The sequence below is a fragment of the Salvelinus fontinalis genome, chromosome 8 (assembly GCF_029448725.1).
Source record: "Salvelinus fontinalis isolate EN_2023a chromosome 8, ASM2944872v1, whole genome shotgun sequence".
Classification (NCBI taxonomy): Eukaryota; Metazoa; Chordata; class Actinopteri; order Salmoniformes; family Salmonidae; genus Salvelinus; species Salvelinus fontinalis.
Window position 1 is genome coordinate 4,854,518 of NC_074672.1, and position 17,355 is coordinate 4,871,872.

A 17,355-nucleotide genomic window follows, 5' to 3' on the forward strand; every position below is an offset into this window, starting at 1 on the left:
TGTGCACTACATTTATATACTCAGAACCAGAGATGTGGACTAGTCACATGGCTTGGACTCGAGTCAGACTCAAGTCACAAATATGATGACTTGCAACTCGACTTTGACTTTAACACCAATGACTCGTGACTTAACTTGGAGTTGAGCCTTTTGACTCGAACTGACTTGATACCCTCCCCAAGCCCAAATATTTAAAATGATGCTATTCAAACAAAAAAAAGTGTGCAGCTCATCAGCTCTTCATTTAACGGATTACAGTTTGAAAAAAAAAGTTGTGCGTGGCAGTGCAGAGGAATGTCGGTGGGTGAATTCAGTCGGAGCCCTTGGAAAGATGATACCCCAAATTATTATTTTCAGATATAAAGGCTACGCTGTACTCAACAAAAAGGGATTGCAACTTGCAAAATATGCGGGAATAAAATGACGGACGGAGGCGCAACAACTTCCAACTTTGTTCGACATTTGAAGCTGCACAAAGAACGGTAAGTCGTGGCTAATATAGCCGACTGCTATATATAACTTTTCTTGTGTAGCGTGTAGGCTAACGTAACATTAAGTCAACGAGCCTCCACACTGTCAGTCAGTGCGGGAGCGTGATCATTGCACCCAAGATTGAGCTACAACTGGCTAGGCAGTTTGTACCCTAGATCCTGCCTGATGTTACTGCTGTTCCTAAAACCACTGACATATGTTAGCCTACTGTATCCACACAGAGAGAGAGAGGGTGAGAGAGAAGGTTGGGTGATTGTGTACAAGCCTACATCGCCCGATTGCGCCCCATAGCGGGGGTCTTTCTCAAGGCTACCCATGTATTTCCATGGAAATATAATGTTTATTTGGAAAGTAACAAATATATATATTTTAAAGCATTCATGATTTGCGTAAATGTAATACACTAACTATTACTCTTGTTAAAAATATGAAATGGTATTACATTTGGTGAAGAGCACATTATGACTTGTTTAGGACTCGAAACTCAAAGTTTAGGACTTGACACTTGACTCGGACTTGCCTGTCTTGACTTGGGACTTGAGTGCTAAGACTTGAGACTTACTTGTAACTTGTAAAAAATGACTTGGTCCCACCTCTGCCCACAACCTTTCCATCTTTTTGCCCCCATTTTTTGATCTCATTTCTCAGGTCTATCTCACCTCGCTAACGATCTTGTTGATTTTGCGGGCGCTCTTCAGGGCCAGGTTGTCCTCACTGGTCAGGTTGTGGAAGTGGGATGAGCCCTTCATCTTATTCAGGTCCTTCTTGTATTTCAGCTGGGGGGTTAAAAATGGAAAGAGAAGCAGAGAAAGATTAAAAAAAGAGCGGAAGAATCCTCGGTCACACATTCCCATCTGTCAGATTTCATAACTTGTCTATGAGCGCATCTTCATACATGCTGTACACAATCGGCAACAAACACACAGGCACACACAACTGCGAAACACACATATGCACCCATGCCCTCTCAATCACACACACACACACACACACACACACACACACACACACACACACACACACACACACACACACACACACACACACACACACACACACACACACACACACACACACACACACACACACACACACACACACACACACACACACACACACACACACACACACACAGTCTAATTTGGTCTGTGGAGAGTTTGGAACATGACAGCACAGGATTCTTGGTGAGAGTCACGGGGAACGCTACTTATCCCTGTGACCATGACCTGAAATTCCGCACGGCAACACCACAAGGTGACGGATGAATGTGATCAAATCAAATCAAATTGTATTTGTCACATGCGCCGAATACAACAGGTGTAGACCTTACAGTGAAATGCCTACTTATTGTGAGTTTTGTGAATCCCTGGACCTATTTGGAAAATGTGTTTGAAATGCATCTTTCCTTTCTCCCTTCATTGAAGTAATCACAGAACCACTGAAGTACATCGTTTTCACAAGTACAGTCATGGCATATCACTGATTACTTTCAAGAATAGAAGGAGGGATCTCTTTAAACCATCCTCTCTCTTAATGTTACTCTCTCCTCAATATATTGTCCAATCCATAGTGACTATACAGCTCCAAAATGAGATAGATATCAGACTGTCTGTCAATTGTGTTTCCTTATTGAAAATGAATTCACCCACATACCCCAACGTATGCTCCTCCGCTTTAGGGGTGTCTGCTGCACAAAGTTGTATTGTGGGGGAATTTATTGGGGTAAATTCACCCACAATACAACTTTTCACCCCAATAAATTCACTCACAATACAACATTATGCAACAGACACCCCTAAAGCGGAGGAGTTAAACCTCAATAAATCTACCCACAATACAACATTATGCAACAGACACCCCTAAAGGGGAGGAGTTAAACCTCAATAAATCCACCCACAATACCACTTTGTGCAGCATATACCCCTAAAGCGGAGGAGTTAAACCTCAATAAATCCACCCACAATACCCCTTTGTGCAGCAGAAACCCCTAAAGGGGCAGGGACACTACTCACATCACTGGCGTGGGCCTGGGCTTTCTTGGCAAGCTGGTAGGCAGGAGTGATCATGGCTGGGAAACTGCCCTTCCCTCTCTGCTGCTCGTACTCATCAGTGTAGGCAATCTGCAAGGAGAAACACACATCAGCACACAGTTAATACTACAGATCAAATGGGAAAAGGGCTACAGAGTATGGCAGACTTTTGTTCTGGGCTAACAAACCCATTTGATTCATAAGACCTTGATTAGTTGAATTGAGTATTGTTGTGTTGGGCTGGAAACGTCTGCACACCCTATTGTTATCATATGATATGTACAGTGCTACAACAATTCAGCAGATGATATAAGGGTATAAATACACGCACACACTACCGTCAATCTCACCTAGTATTCTGAACTCATGTCACTGTCTGACATATCGACACCAATGCGTAATCCTAATTCCAAAGCATTATGTGCATAGCGATCATTTTGGCAGGCAAGAGAAAATGTTCTGTCTAGCTAGGTACCAGCATCATCCAGGTATGGCTCTGTTTCACCCACTTCAGAGCCGATGGGTCGCACCTACTTTTGCATACATAAAATCATATCAAATAGTGACAACTACAATCTGAAGAATATTGATGAAATAAAAAAAGACTATGGGATATGGGGAAAGCTTGGTTGGAAAGTGAAAAGAACTGGAAGTTAAAAGATTTGGGCATCTCTAAGGCATTAAAGAATCTGAAGCAGTACAACAACCATGTCGGTGAAGATATCAGATATCGGGCTTCTCATTGTAAGGACAATTTGTGTTGGATGTTTCAACTGAAAAACTACTTTTCCACATAAGTTCGGAGCCAGACCAATTTATACCAATTGAAGAGTACATCTAGAAGAGTGTTGTGGGTTGTTGTCTTTCTGAGAGGCATTGTAAAGTTAAACAACTATCAGTCCTCTTTGGGGATGAGATACTTTAGTAGGTTTATTTATCAATGAAACCACTACCAGTAGAATTTAACTTGCAGCGCTATAGTCAATTACGCATTTCAAATTTAATTGAACGTTTCACAGGTCTCCTCCCTCTTCACTTTTCTGAGAAAGAAAAAAAATACATCAGAAAAATGTTAAAGTTGTATTGAAAAATGGCTGAACATCCTCGCCAAGAGGCTAAAATCTCTTGGTTAGGTCGCTAGGTGTTGAACTAAGGTGGCTATAGTATTTTAAAAGTTTTGAGCTTATGCCACGACCATTTGTGGTAGACGGTGGCAGATTGGTGTAAATTCTGCCATTCTGTCATTGCACCACACTATCACAAGGGGAAGTTAGAACGCAGACCTATCGGTAGTCTAATCTGTGCTACAAAATGGACTATTTTCGTAAAGTAATGGAGGTGTGAATGTTTCAGTCCGAGAGTCTCTCTTCTCTGGCACTAGAGTCCTGCATCAGGCAACAACAAAAAAATTGCTGGCGGGTGGTTCCGGAGTTGAGAGAGAACTTGGGTAAATACAATGGTGCAATTACACTTGACATGTGGACTGACGGTTTTCTAAAAATAGGCACGGTGGGCTTTTGGTTTCTCTCCCTCTATAAACAGAAATAAATCATTCTAAATAACAAAGTGGCTTTATTTACCAAAGTGTGAAAGAGTGATAGCCCCTCTATGTAAAGTGAGTTTCTGAAACACGGAGTCCCTTCTTTGCGGATGTGAAGAAGAAACGGAATGAAAGAGAGTCCAGCGAGGATTTGTCAGCATAAAGTTGAGTGTCTCACTCATTCGTGGCTTTGGATCAAAATCAAGAAATGTTTTTATTGTTTTGACCCACTTAATCTGCTCATGTTGTGTGTGACCAATTATTTGTGACATTGTGGTTACAATGAAGAATGTAAATGAAATAAATCCTATTCATAATGAATAATCCGATGTGTGTTGCAAGCTTTTCATTTTTCCAATTTTTTTTTGTCAAAATGTATTTGATATTTTTAGGCAATACGAAACCCACATATACAAACGACAACTACATCACACCTGCCCAGATCCACCTGCTCACACGCCCATCTCCAACGCCCGCTTCACTCTCTGCCACGTTGCCTCAAACTGCACCATTTTGTTTTTCTCCGTCGCCCACACGCACATTCGATATTTGGATAATGAAGCATTTAAAGGCTGACATTGGTTGATTTGAATCATTCTCACAGCCAAATTTCTAACTCCACCCATAACTTTTGAACTTTAGAACATGAATTATTATAAACTAATGAAAAATGAACCTGGTAATCTAATTTAATTTACTGCAGGCCTAAGACCTATGGGTTTAACCTTCTGAATTAATGATTATATTGAAGTTAGAAGCCTGTATTTATGTGTATTTATGACTACAGACAGTAGGCTATTATTCCTCTTATCCTCCATGTATTAATTCATTTGTCTGCATGTCTATTCATCATTTAGCTAAAAAGAAGCCACGCCATGAATTAAGAACAGATATATATATTTCTCTCTCTAAGGTTTTACATTTCTAACTCAATATCACAGACCAGATTTGCCCTAACGAAAAATGCATCAACCCCTACAAATATATTAATTTACAAAAGGATAGTCTAATAGCTCGGCTAGGTGTGAAAAATCCCCCCAACGTGCAATGTATTCGATGCTTAAGTACTCTAAAATGTCAGATAAAGCATATACTGTAGAGTAATTTGGCAAAACTTCTCCTATCAGGGGACAAGGTAGAGCTGCTACATAATTGATCGGCATACAGTAAGTGCCAAGGGGGTAGGGTTTTGCCTGGACAGGACCAGTATCTTTAGACAGCAGAATCTATTTTCTGGGTCAAAGGCCCCAGTTGTTTTCACCTGGCTGAAGTTCCCCGCATTTTCTCTGGCAAAAGCGAATTCTGCTGCCCCAGCATCTGAGGTGGCCTTCCCCTTCATCTCCTGCTCATACATCTGACGGTACTTCACCTAAGATATGATCACAATGTCAACATTAGTGTACTGCATGCGTATGACTTTGCCAATGTGCATTTGTAAGTGAGCGCATCGGTTTGTGTGAGCATCTTTCTGTTTGTGTGTGTGTGTGTGTGTGTGTGTGTGTGTGTGTGTCTCTCCTCTACTCACACCACTGGCCATCTCTGTGGCTTTCTTTGACACTTGGTAGCCAGGAGTGAGATGGGCGGGGAAACTGCCTTTACCCAGCTGCTGTTCATACTCTTCAGTGTAGACATACTGGGAGGGAAAATACTACGTCATGGACACACGAAAGGTGACATAATTGCATTTGGAGGAAAGCATAAATCAGATTGAGTAGGGTTTGTAATAAATGCCTTGATCTGTCCTTGGCTTTCGGCCAGAAGTACTTCAGGGGTTTTGGTTACGGAGGTATATTTTGACTCTTTCTCCTCTCCTTTATTGTACTCCATCTGAATAACAGAGAAAACCAAAAAAATGTTAACATATTATTTGCCCCCTCATAACACGCTATAACACTGAAATGATAACATTTATAATAATTACAGCTAATGGCATGAGTTGAAATCAACTGGTTATTTTATGGTAACACTACCTGCCTCCCGAAGTACATGTTCTGCCCCTATAGAGGGAGTTGCATATAGAGGGAGTTGCACTTACGCTGCTGTGCAAGGTATTTGCTTTCTTGGACATCTGGCATCCTGGTGTGATCATGGTGGATAAGCTGCCTTTTCCTTTACTCTGCTCATATTCCTCAGTGTATTTGACCTGTCATCAAGGAGAAAGTATGTCCCCAAACTTTATGACACAAACACAGTCAGACCACTACTGAATAACAAGTACAGGAACGTTTCTCATGCCATGGCTACGTGTTTTCTGTGTACATTTTGAACCATTTGAAATGGGCAAATTTGACAGGGTGGGGGTATGTGTGTGTGTGTATAACTATGATAAAGGTATGTGTAGGTTTGTCTGGGGGTTGTTTTCATGTTGGTTGGTTGTTCTGTGCTTACATCACTGGCCAGGGAGCCTCCAGTCTTAGCATGTAGAATATGGGAGGTGTCAGGTAAATTGTGTAAATGTAAATGTCCCCTTTTGTACTCCACTTACGATCGAATACATATTGTACTCATCTATATTTAGCACCCACCGGGAAATCTGTACCTGCATTGTATTGCAAAATCTTAAAATGTTTAGTTTGTTTAATAGGAGGGCAAATGCAGTTGTACTACATTTTTAGTAATCACGGGGGCCATTTTAGACAATTGAATGTACATCAAAAGTATTTTGTTCTGTTATGCGTTTTATCATATGTGTTTTGTTTCCCTATGTTCCTTTTTGAAATTCAATACAAAATGAATCCCTTTTATATTTCACCATGTTTTATATCTACTCTTCAAACTTGGCCTTGTGTTTGTTATACAAATAAGGAAGATACTCACATCACTGATGGTCTTTTGGGCCTGTGACACGCTCACAATCTCCTGGTTGGTGATGGTGCCTGAGTACGAGTAGGTCTGCTGCTCCTCAAACTTAGCCTGATAGTGCTGCTGTTGAATCACAATGCACACAGAATCAACTAAGGACTGTCATTATATTGGGGGTGGTTCCAGAAAGCAGGATCAATGAGTTAGTTAGCTAACTGTTCAGGAAGTGCTTCCCAAAACAGTTTGTTTTGGTTGAGTTTTGTTTTGCCCAATAGGAACCGAATGGTGAATACTGTCTTTGGAGTCAATTTTTTTGTAAGTAAGAATAGAATATGTTTCTGAACACTTGTACATTCATGTAGATGCTGTGTCACACCCTGATCTGTTTCACCTGTCTTTGTGTTTGTCTCCACCCCCCTCCAGGTGTTGCCCATCTTCCCCATTATCCCCTGTGTATTTATACCTGTGTTCTCTGTTTGTCTGTTGCCAGTTAGTTTTGTTCGTGAAGCCTACCAGTGTTTTGTTCCCCTGCTCCTGCCTGTTTCTTGCTCCTGTTTTCTAGTCCTTCCTGGTTTTGACCATTCTGCCTGCCCTGACGCTGAGCCTGCCTGCTGTTCGGTATCTTACCCCACCTTACTGGATTATTGACCCCTGCCTGCCCTGACACTGAGACTGCCTGAAATTCTGGACCCTTTGCACCCTCTCTGGATTACTGACCCCTGCCTTTGACCTGTCGTTTGCCTGCCCCTGTTTTAGAAATACACTTTTGTTTCTTTGACACTGTCTCCATCTTAGTCACACCTGAAACGTGATACAATGGATAATCATGAATCATGAAATATTGTTTGTCACATGCACCGAATACAACAGGTGTAGACCTTACAGTCAAATGCTTACTTACAAGCCCTTAAACCAACAATGCAGTTTTAAGAAAAATAAGTTAAGAAATTATTTACTAAAATAAACTGAAGTAAAACATGTATTAATAAAATACAACATAGAAGAATAACAAATAATTAAGGAGCAACAATAAAATAACAATAGCGGGGCTATATACAGGGTGTACTGGTACAGAGTCAATGTGCGGGGGCACAGGTTAGTCGAGGTAATTGAGGTTATATGTAGGTAGATGTGTGAATGTGAAGTGACTATGCATGGATAATAAACAGAGAGTAACAACAACATAAAAATTATGTGCGTGCTGCAAATAGTTCCGGTAGCCATTTGATTAGCTGTGGCTTCGGGGTAGAAGCTGTTAAGAAGCCATTTGGACCTAGACTTGGCGCTCTGGTACTGCTTGCCATGCGGTAGAAGAGAGAACAGTCTATGACTAGGGTGACTGGAGTCTTTGGCTATTTTTAGGGCCTTCCTCTGACACTGTCTGGTATAGAGGTCCTGGATGGCAGAAAGCTTAGCCCCAGTGATGTACAGGGCCGTACGCACTACCCTCTGTAGTGCCTTGCGGTTGGAGGCTGAGCAGTTGCCATACCAGGCGGCAATGCAACCAGTCAGGATGCTCTCGATGGTGCAGCTGTAGATTTTTTGAGGATCTGAGGACCCATGCAAAATCTTTTCAGTCTCTTTAGGGGAAATAGGCATTGTCGTGCCCTCTTCATGACTGTCTTGGTGTGTTTAGACCATGATAGTTCGTTGGTGATGTGAACACCAAGGAACTTGATGCTCTCAACCGGCTCCACTACAGCCCCGTCGATGAGAATGGGAGCGTGCTCGGCCCTCCTTTTACTGTAGTCCATGATCATCTCCTTTGTCTTGATCACGTTGAGGGAGAGGTTGTTTTCCTGGCAACACACTGCCAGGTCTCTGACTCCTCCCTATAGGCTGTCTCATTGTTGTCGGTGATCAGGCCTACCACTGTTGTGTCATCCAGTTGCAGAGGGAGTTGTTTAGTCCCAGGGTTCTTAGCTTAGTGATGAGCTTTGAAGGCACTATGGTGTTGATCGCTGAGCTGTAGTCAATGAATAGCATTCTCACGTAGGTGTTCCTTTTGTCCATTTTCAGATATTACACATTTCTAATTTTGACATGAAGTCTTTTCATTTCAAGGTAGTGTTAGCTAGCGAGCTAATGTTACGTGTATGATCTCATTATTTGTATTTGCTTGACTAATTATAGCCTAATGTTAGCTAGCTAACATTGAACCTGGTTGGTTAGCTACCTGCAGATTAATGCAGGGTCGTAACGTCATGAGTTGGGATTATGGTTCATTGTTTACTTAGCTAGCTACATGTCTTAACAAAAGACTCTCATCTGAGTGTGCCAGAGTGCAGAATAACTGGTGAATTTACGAAAGCTCAACACCCGTTGATTATGGCCGGTGTCAGTAAAAGTCTGGAAAAAAGCGTAATTGTTGCCAGCAGCACAGTTACAGTCACCAATGCTCTGGATAACATGAAAACAGCCTAACCAGCTCTGCTAGGTCGAGTAAAATTGTCAGAGTGGGGTGTTCTCTCATTTGTGTCTGGAAGTAGCTAGCAAGCTAGTCAATGTTAACCAGTTATCTTGGGTGCTTGACTGCCGTTGTGAGGTCAGGAGGTTCTGATCAACCCTACTCATCGACCAGAGTGTCCAGTGTGTGCTCTGAACACTCCGAGAGTGAAATGCTCTGAATTTACGAATGGACAATCTGACAGCACAGTTTCAGATCAACCCTTAAAGAGATGGGTGGGGCTAAAGAGGGTGTGAACTATGCTGAATGGGTGTAGACAAAAAGGGTGCTCCAATAGTAGTACCAAAACATTCAAGGCCATTTTCTCAAAAGTGAGTTTACAATTTTATCAACTTTCAAAGCAAAATTACTTTCCCAATTTTCCTCAACTGCAGTGTATGATATACAATTTTGTAGCTCTGAGTCTCTACTGTTATCCAATGTAAAAAACACAATTTCAAATTTTGCTATATAAGACCGATTTGAGCCGGTTGGTCACATTTAACTCTATGGCAGCACCCAAGGGGCTTGAATTTTCGAGCTCTACCCTTAGACTTGGCGGTGACGTAGTGTCCCCATGAGTGAACCCTGAGCCAATCACGGCGCGACGGTCCGTATTTTCTAATGGCTTGCCCCACCACAGAAAGCACTGAGCTAGGCTGAAACACTTACATTTTGGAGCTGCCTTCCTCAAGAAAACAAAAAAGTGTTTGCAAGCAGCTTTATTAACTGAATTATATATATATATATATTACATTGTTTTCAAACTGATATGTGACACGTATTAATACCAAAATAACATGCAAAACAGGAAAGCCCCCCCAAAACAATTTTGGGCTCAAAACAGGTGGGTCTCTGCCCTGAATGACGGGTCGCCAACCATTGTTACCCAACCATTGTTTAAGTACCTTATTTTGTAAAAAATTGGTGGGTCTGATATGTATGATACTCTAGTGGTATTACAAAACTGGAAAATGAAACCTTAGCAGAAAGATGAACTGAATAATGCTATTTTAGGAAATCCTTGCACGTGTATAGTGTGTGGGTAAAATATTTGGTTCCACAGGTGTTAATCTATATGTATAAGCTATGTGTACGCAGTGTAAGGGCCATGTAAAGTATGGTGGTGCAAAATGTGCTAATCTTATAGGTCTTGCCAGCGCCTTATAAACTCAGCAAAAAAGAAACGTCCTTTTTTCAGGACCCTGTCTTTCCAAGATAATTCGTAAAAATCCAAATAACTTCACAGATCTTCATTGTAAAGGGTTTAAACACTGTTTTCCATTGTTACGTCCGTCGTTAAATGAGGACCAAGGTGCAGCGTGGTAGGCGTACATTTTCTTTAAAATTAAATGCTCCACCAAAAAACAATAAACAACTCAACGAACGTAAAGCTAGGAGTGCAACACCTGCAACACAAAAAGACAAGATCCCAGAACTGAAGGTGGGAAAAAGGGCTGCCTAAGTATGATCCCCAATCAGAGACAACGATAGACAGCTGCCTCTGATTGGGAACCATACTCGGCCAACAAAGAAATATAAACATAGATTTCTCACCCTAGTCACACCCTGACCTACAAAATCGAGAATAAAAAGGATCTCTAAGGTCAGGGAGTGACACCCATGCTGGTTCAATAAACAATTAATGAACATGCACCTGTGGAACGGTCGTTAAGACACTAACAGCTTACAGACGGTAGGCAATTAAGGTCACAGTTATAAAAACTTAGGACACTAAAGAGGCCTTTCTACTGACTCTGAAAAACAACGTGCCGTAGGCATGCTGCAAGGAGGCATGAGGACTGCAGATGTGGCCAGGGCAATAAATTGCAATGTCTGTACTGTGAGACGCCTAAGACAGCGCTACAGGGAGACAGGACGGACAGCTGATTGTCCTCGCAGTGGCAGACCACGTGTAACAACACCTGCACAGGATCAGTACATCCGAACATCACCTCTGTGGGACAGGTACGATGGCAACAACAACTGCCCGAGTTACACCAGGAATCAATCCCTCCATCAGTGCTCAGACTGTCCGCAATAGGCTGAGAGAGGCTGGACTGAGGGCTTGTAGGCCTGTTGTAAGGCAGGTCCTCACCAGACATCACCGGCAACAACGTCGCCTATGGGCACGAACCCACCATCGCTGGACCAGACAGGACTGGCAAAAAGTGCTCTTCACTGACGAGTCACGGTTTTGTCTCACCAGGGGTGATGGTCGGATTCGCTTTTATCGTCAAAGGAATGAGCGTTACACCGAGGCCTGTACTCTGGAGCGGGATCGATTTGGAGTTGGAGGTTCCGTCATGGTCTGGGGCGGTGTGTCACAGCATCATCGGACTGAGCTTGTTGTCATTGCAGGCAATCTCAACGCTGTGCATTACAGGGAAGACATCCTCCTCCCTCATGTGGTACCCTTCCTGCAGGCTCATCCTGACATGACCCTCCAGCATGACAATGCCACCAGCCGTACTGCTTGTTCTGTGCGTGATTTCCTGCAAGACAGGAATGTCAGTGTTCTGCCATGGCCAGCAAAGAGCCCAGATCTCAATCCCATTGAGCATGTCTGGGACCTGTTGGATCGGAGGGTGAGGGCTAGGGCCATTCCCCCCAAAAATGTCAGGGAACTTGCAGGTGCCTTGGTGGAAGAGTGGGGTAACATCTCACAGCAAGAACTGGTAAATCTGGTGCAATCCGTGAGGAGGAGATGCACTGCAGTAATTAATACAGCTGGTGGCCACACCAGGTACTGACTATTACTTTTGATTTTGACCCCCCCCCCCCTTTTGTTCAGGGACACATTATTCCATTTATTTTAGTCACATGTCTGTGGAACTTGTTCAGTTTATGTCTCAGTTGTTGAATCTTGTTATGTTCATACAAATATTTACACGTTAAGTTTGCTGAAAATAAGTTGACAGTGAGAGGACGTTTCTTTTTTTGCTGAGTTTATTTTACTCAATATAGTCTTGCTAGCAGGAATGTTAGCCATGGCAATATTCTATGACTAACAAAGGCAAAAAAAGCTGAAGGGAGACTGAGTGCCAGACAGACATTCAGACTAGACATACAGACAGACAGGGACAGGTGGAGTGCTGAGGTTGTTGGAGAGGAGGCGAGGAGAGGCTGTTTTCCTGAAGGTATAATTTTAACCTACTGAAACATAAACTGGGGCAGCAAGGGGTGCCGTGTCTCTGTCACAGCCACAGAAATAGATAGTCACGCACACCATTCCAAACCTATGTGTCAACATGAGCCCAAAGCTCTCCTAAAACCAGGCTTTTACGACTCTCTTTCTTAAAGAGGGGAAAACTGCATTTCTCTTTTACAAGCATAATAAATGTACAGTTTATTTGCCTATATCATGTTGGCTCCATGTGAACACACTATTTGTAGCCTCTACACTTTGAAATTTCCACAGCAGGAAAAATGCAGTGGCTACATGTCGCTCTTTTTAGTAACTGGTTGTTTTATTCTGGAACAAAAAGAGGACACCAGTATAAAGGGGAAACCCCTTCTGTTTAGAACAGCATAATGCAGGTTAAGCGTTCTCAATTCTATCAAAATGACTGTTTAGGATCATTGAGCCCTACTAAATCAAATATGATAGCCAGGGATACCAGTAGGTCAAAAACATATTTCTTCCTTCACTGCAAGAATACAGGTTATACAGGTTATAAAAAACAAAAATAAACTAATCTGCATACTGCTGTCTCTGGTTTCGGTCAAGTATGGGAATACAATACATTGAAATTAGCTTCATTACTGGATAGCAGTTTTTTCAAAATTACGACAAACACTTTCTTGCTTCTGTAGCAGATTGGGATCTGTGAAACTCACTCTTCAGCCTGAAGTGTCTCCACTTGCGCTGTTGAATAGCTAGCTTTTTGGTGGTGCAGCTGGGTAATATGCTTCAGGAGGGCGGTCACGTGTGCTTGTGAAGCAGAGGTTCTTGTTTCGAGCCTCGGTATGAGCCAAATCAGGAAGAGGCAGTACTCACTAAGCAAGTGGTGTGATATCCTTCACAATTCTGCGCTCAGCTCAAGTTGTTGTGGAGTGAGTGGCACGACTGGGTAAGATGCTTCACTACATTACCCAACCAACATCATCCATGGTGTCTATCTATGTCTATCTATGTATCAACTCGTGAGCCATAACAATCAGAAGGAATATCATTATTCACAATGCCACATTGCTGTGTGTACAACAGTGTACTCATGTAATCGTACTTCCACAATACCATGCATGATGACTACAGTGAATGACTAACTCATGTGAAATGTGCGGCGAGAGTCATTGAGTAATTTCAAGCCCAGCACACCTAAGTTCCACTGTCACTTGTGTGGAGGAGGGGGGAGCTGCTTCAAACGGCTATTCTAGAATAATGACACACACATGTCAAGTTCAATCGCCATGTTGAAGTAGAATACAAGGTCCTGCATGCCAAGTCTAAGAAACAACTTCTTGATTCCTGATGCATCTAGACCCAGTAACGGGGACTTTTGCTGCATGCTGGTGTGACATCATTGCTTACTCACCTCACTGCTGGCAATGGCTTGCTTCTTGGCATTGATGGGGGTCTCATAGACACTGGTGAACATGTTGTTTCTCGGATTGTGTCTGAGGGGTTAAAGGTGAGAGGTCATCATCAACGCACCTTGAGAATTTTTAAGAATCTCACTTTTGGTTTAGTCCATACTCGTAGCCATTTACAAATACAATTCCAGTGACATGGGAACAGAACGCTAAAGATACTGAATGGGTCGTTGAACAAAATGACTGCCTTCTGCATACTTTAATATTGTGCACCAATATTGCATATTAAAAGCCGGTTACATTAAATGAAGTGCCCTTTAAAATAGACCACATGGAGAATTCAATAAATCCTATTTTTTATATGAATAAAGCATTTTGGCACAAGATTAACCACAAGATTTCTCAACATCATTGTAAAGCCCTAGTTATTTTTGTTGTTTTGAGGAAGTCATTTCTGAAGATTATTATGTATTTCATGTGATTAGTGATTCACATATGTCTGTCCCTCATTTTAAGGCCAACCCTGTTACGTGAACTGTTTTGATATGGTGAAACTATTCCTATTCAAATATTTTTTCAAAAGATACATTGAATAAATCGTCAGATCATAATGTAAAAGCAGGTGAGCTGGTTCTATACTTTTTGGGCATTTACTGGTGTTTCGGGGTGGAAAACGGAGTAGTTCAAGCATATGTCAACCCTTTTACCCGTAGATAGACAGGCTAGAATTGTAATTTTGTACTATATAAAGTTGAACATGTGCTCTTTATGACAGAATGTTGAAATCAAACGTTTTTTTGGTGGAATGACTCAAATGACAACAATCATAGTACTTTAAAGTACTATCATCCAACCAACTTCCTCATTTCATTCAGTGCCTAATTTCCCCATTCATTTGGGATTGAGGCATAGGGCTGTATCTACACCGGTGGCGAGCGATGTGGACTCATACACCACTTTTGACGTCTGAAAACGCTTAACAAACTTTGATTTTGGAGGGAACTCTAATAATCTGCCCAGGGACTGCGGTTGAAAATTAGCCGGCTGGCTAAAACCGGCACTTTTACTGAAACGTTGATTAATGTGCACTGTCCCTGTAAAAATAAAATAAACTCAACTATCCCTATAAATGCGTGAAATAACACATTTCTACTTACACAGAGCAGTATGGCCGCTTCTTGTGGCTAACAAAGTTCTTGGCTGTGAGCACCATTTTACAGACGTCGCAGTGAAAGCATGCTTTGTGCCAGTTCTGAGAGAAGGGGGAAAAACACAAGTGTGTTACACACATAAAATCCTGAGTTCTGATCTAGGAATTATGACTCCAATATCGTAAAGAAACACAGCGAAGAGTGCTTTTAATTGACCTAAATGGATCAGTCTGACATCATAGACCAAGAGACTGCATAAACATATACTTGCTCACAATGTTGCTCAACTGTCCGTGAATACGCAAAGCATGCCACTTTGACACTATGAACTATGAAGGAGCAATAGCAATCATATGATAAATATGTTAAATTCATTCTTTGCCTTAACCTTTCAGAAGGCTAAATCAGGGTCACAGAGTGATTCTTGGTAGTCTTAAACAAGTCTACTTTGAAACAAAATGATACACCTCACACACATGGTTATGGGCTTTAAAAAAAAGACAACAATACCATGTCAGATATAGAGTTGAAATCCAGCTAGAGGTAAAGTATGGGAGTAACTCTTTCTTACCTGATCAATACAATTGATCTTCTCCGCTGGGTACACCACAAACCCACACCTGGCGCAGGACTGCATCTTCGTAACCTTTTCCCTTACCCAAAGTACTCAGGAAAAAAACTAAAAAGTAGCTGGAGTGAAGTGAATATTAGCCCCAAGAGAGAGCAAAAGCCCAGGCAGCAGTAAAGAGAGGCAGGATCTCCTAGACAGTCCCTGGTAGTAGTGCCTCTCTGGCAATGATAAACTTAGCTCTCGATTGTGACAGACAGATCAACCCTGTCTGTTACAAGACACCAGGACCCAGGAGGACCCACCCCTCCCCTTTAAATTTATTTTTTATTGAACCTTCATTTAATCAGGGAGTCATGCTGGGACCACAGTCTCTTTCGCAGATGAGCCCTACATGAATACATTAAAAAAAATTACACTATACTGTACATACGGTATCTATATACACATCAATTACACAATACATGAAAAGCAGACACAAAACACAAAAAGCAAAACAGTAAAAAGGCCCTCTAACATCCGCCTGAATTTCCCTAGAGGCACCAACTCCACCAACTTTAAACTAAAAGCACATTTACCTAATTCGGTGAAGATTGGAGGGATCTCCATGGTTAGCCATGCCCGAGTCCGGGTCTGGAGCACCCCCCTATCCACATCGACGAGACCGCAGTGGAGAAGGTGGAAAGCTTCCTCGGCGTACACATCACTGACAAACTGAAATGGTCCACCCACACAGACAGTGTGGTGAAGAAGGCACAACAGCGGCTCGTCAACCTCAGGAGGCTGAAGAAATTTGGCTTGGCACCTAAAACCCTCACAAACTTTTACAGATGCACAATAGAAAGCATCCTGTTGGGCTGTATCACCAATGTCATAGGAAGGCCAAAAAGATCATCAAGGACAACAAGCACCCGATCCACTGTCCGTTCACCCCGCTATCATCCAGAAGGCAAGGTCAGTACAGGTGCATCAAAGCTGGGACAGAGAGACTGAAACAGCTTCTGTCTCAAGGCCATCAGACTGTTAAATGCCATCATTAGCGCCTTAGAGGCTGCTGCCCTATATACATAAACTTGAAATCACTGGCCACTTTAACAATTGGAACACTAGTCACTTTAATAATTATGTATGTACTGTATTCTATTCTACTGTATTTTAGTCTACGACATTGCTCATCTAAATATGTATATATTCTTAATTCCATTCCTTTGCTTTAAATTTGTGTGTATTGTTGTGAAATTGTTAGATATTACTTGTTAGATGTTAATGCATTGTTGGAGCTAGAAACACAAGCATTTCGCTACACCCGCAATAACATCTGCTAATCATGTGTATGTGACCAATAAAATTTTATTTTATTTTGATTTGATAACTTCTACCTCTAGTAAAAAAATAAAAAAAGTTACTCCAGTAGCTCAGAAATGTGAGATTCAAGCATTTTGCTAAAAATGGTATTGTATTGTATTTATTATGGATCCCCATTAACTGCTGCCAAAGCTCTTCCTGGGGTCCAGCAAAATTAAGGCAGTTTATACAATTTTAAAAACATGACAATACCTTCACAGATTTCACAACACACTGTGTGCCCTCAGGCCCCTACTCCACCACTACCAAATATCTACAGTACTTAATCCATATAGTGCATATGTTATTGTGTGTGTGTGTGTGTGTGTGTGTGTGTGTGTGTGTGTGTGTGTGTGTGTGTGTGTGTGTGTGTGTGTGTGTGTGTGTGTGTGTGTGTGTGTGTGCGTGTGCGTGTGCGTGTGCATGTGTCTATGCCAATGTTTGTG

At 42.0% G+C, this 17,355-nt stretch overlaps 1 protein-coding gene across 2 annotated transcripts in view; it reads right to left on the reverse strand.

Moving 5' to 3' along the window:
• Positions 1 to 15,777, reverse strand: part of nrap (nebulin-related anchoring protein) — a 101,641-nt gene extending 85,864 nt beyond the window's left edge. For both annotated transcript variants that reach the window (XM_055930783.1, XM_055930782.1), the window contains exons 1-10: positions 15,569 to 15,777; positions 15,004 to 15,098; positions 13,849 to 13,930; positions 6,880 to 6,987; positions 6,098 to 6,205; positions 5,794 to 5,889; positions 5,588 to 5,695; positions 5,324 to 5,431; positions 2,505 to 2,612; positions 1,152 to 1,268 (exon numbers count right to left, since the gene is read on the reverse strand). In XM_055930783.1, coding sequence (XP_055786758.1) covers positions 1,152 to 1,268; positions 2,505 to 2,612; positions 5,324 to 5,431; positions 5,588 to 5,695; positions 5,794 to 5,889; positions 6,098 to 6,205; positions 6,880 to 6,987; positions 13,849 to 13,930; positions 15,004 to 15,098; positions 15,569 to 15,634 — 996 coding nt within the window. In that variant the 5' untranslated portion in view covers positions 15,635 to 15,777. The remainder of the gene's footprint in view (positions 1 to 1,151; positions 1,269 to 2,504; positions 2,613 to 5,323; positions 5,432 to 5,587; positions 5,696 to 5,793; positions 5,890 to 6,097; positions 6,206 to 6,879; positions 6,988 to 13,848; positions 13,931 to 15,003; positions 15,099 to 15,568) is intronic.
• Between the last annotated feature and the right edge of the window lie 1,578 nt (positions 15,778 to 17,355).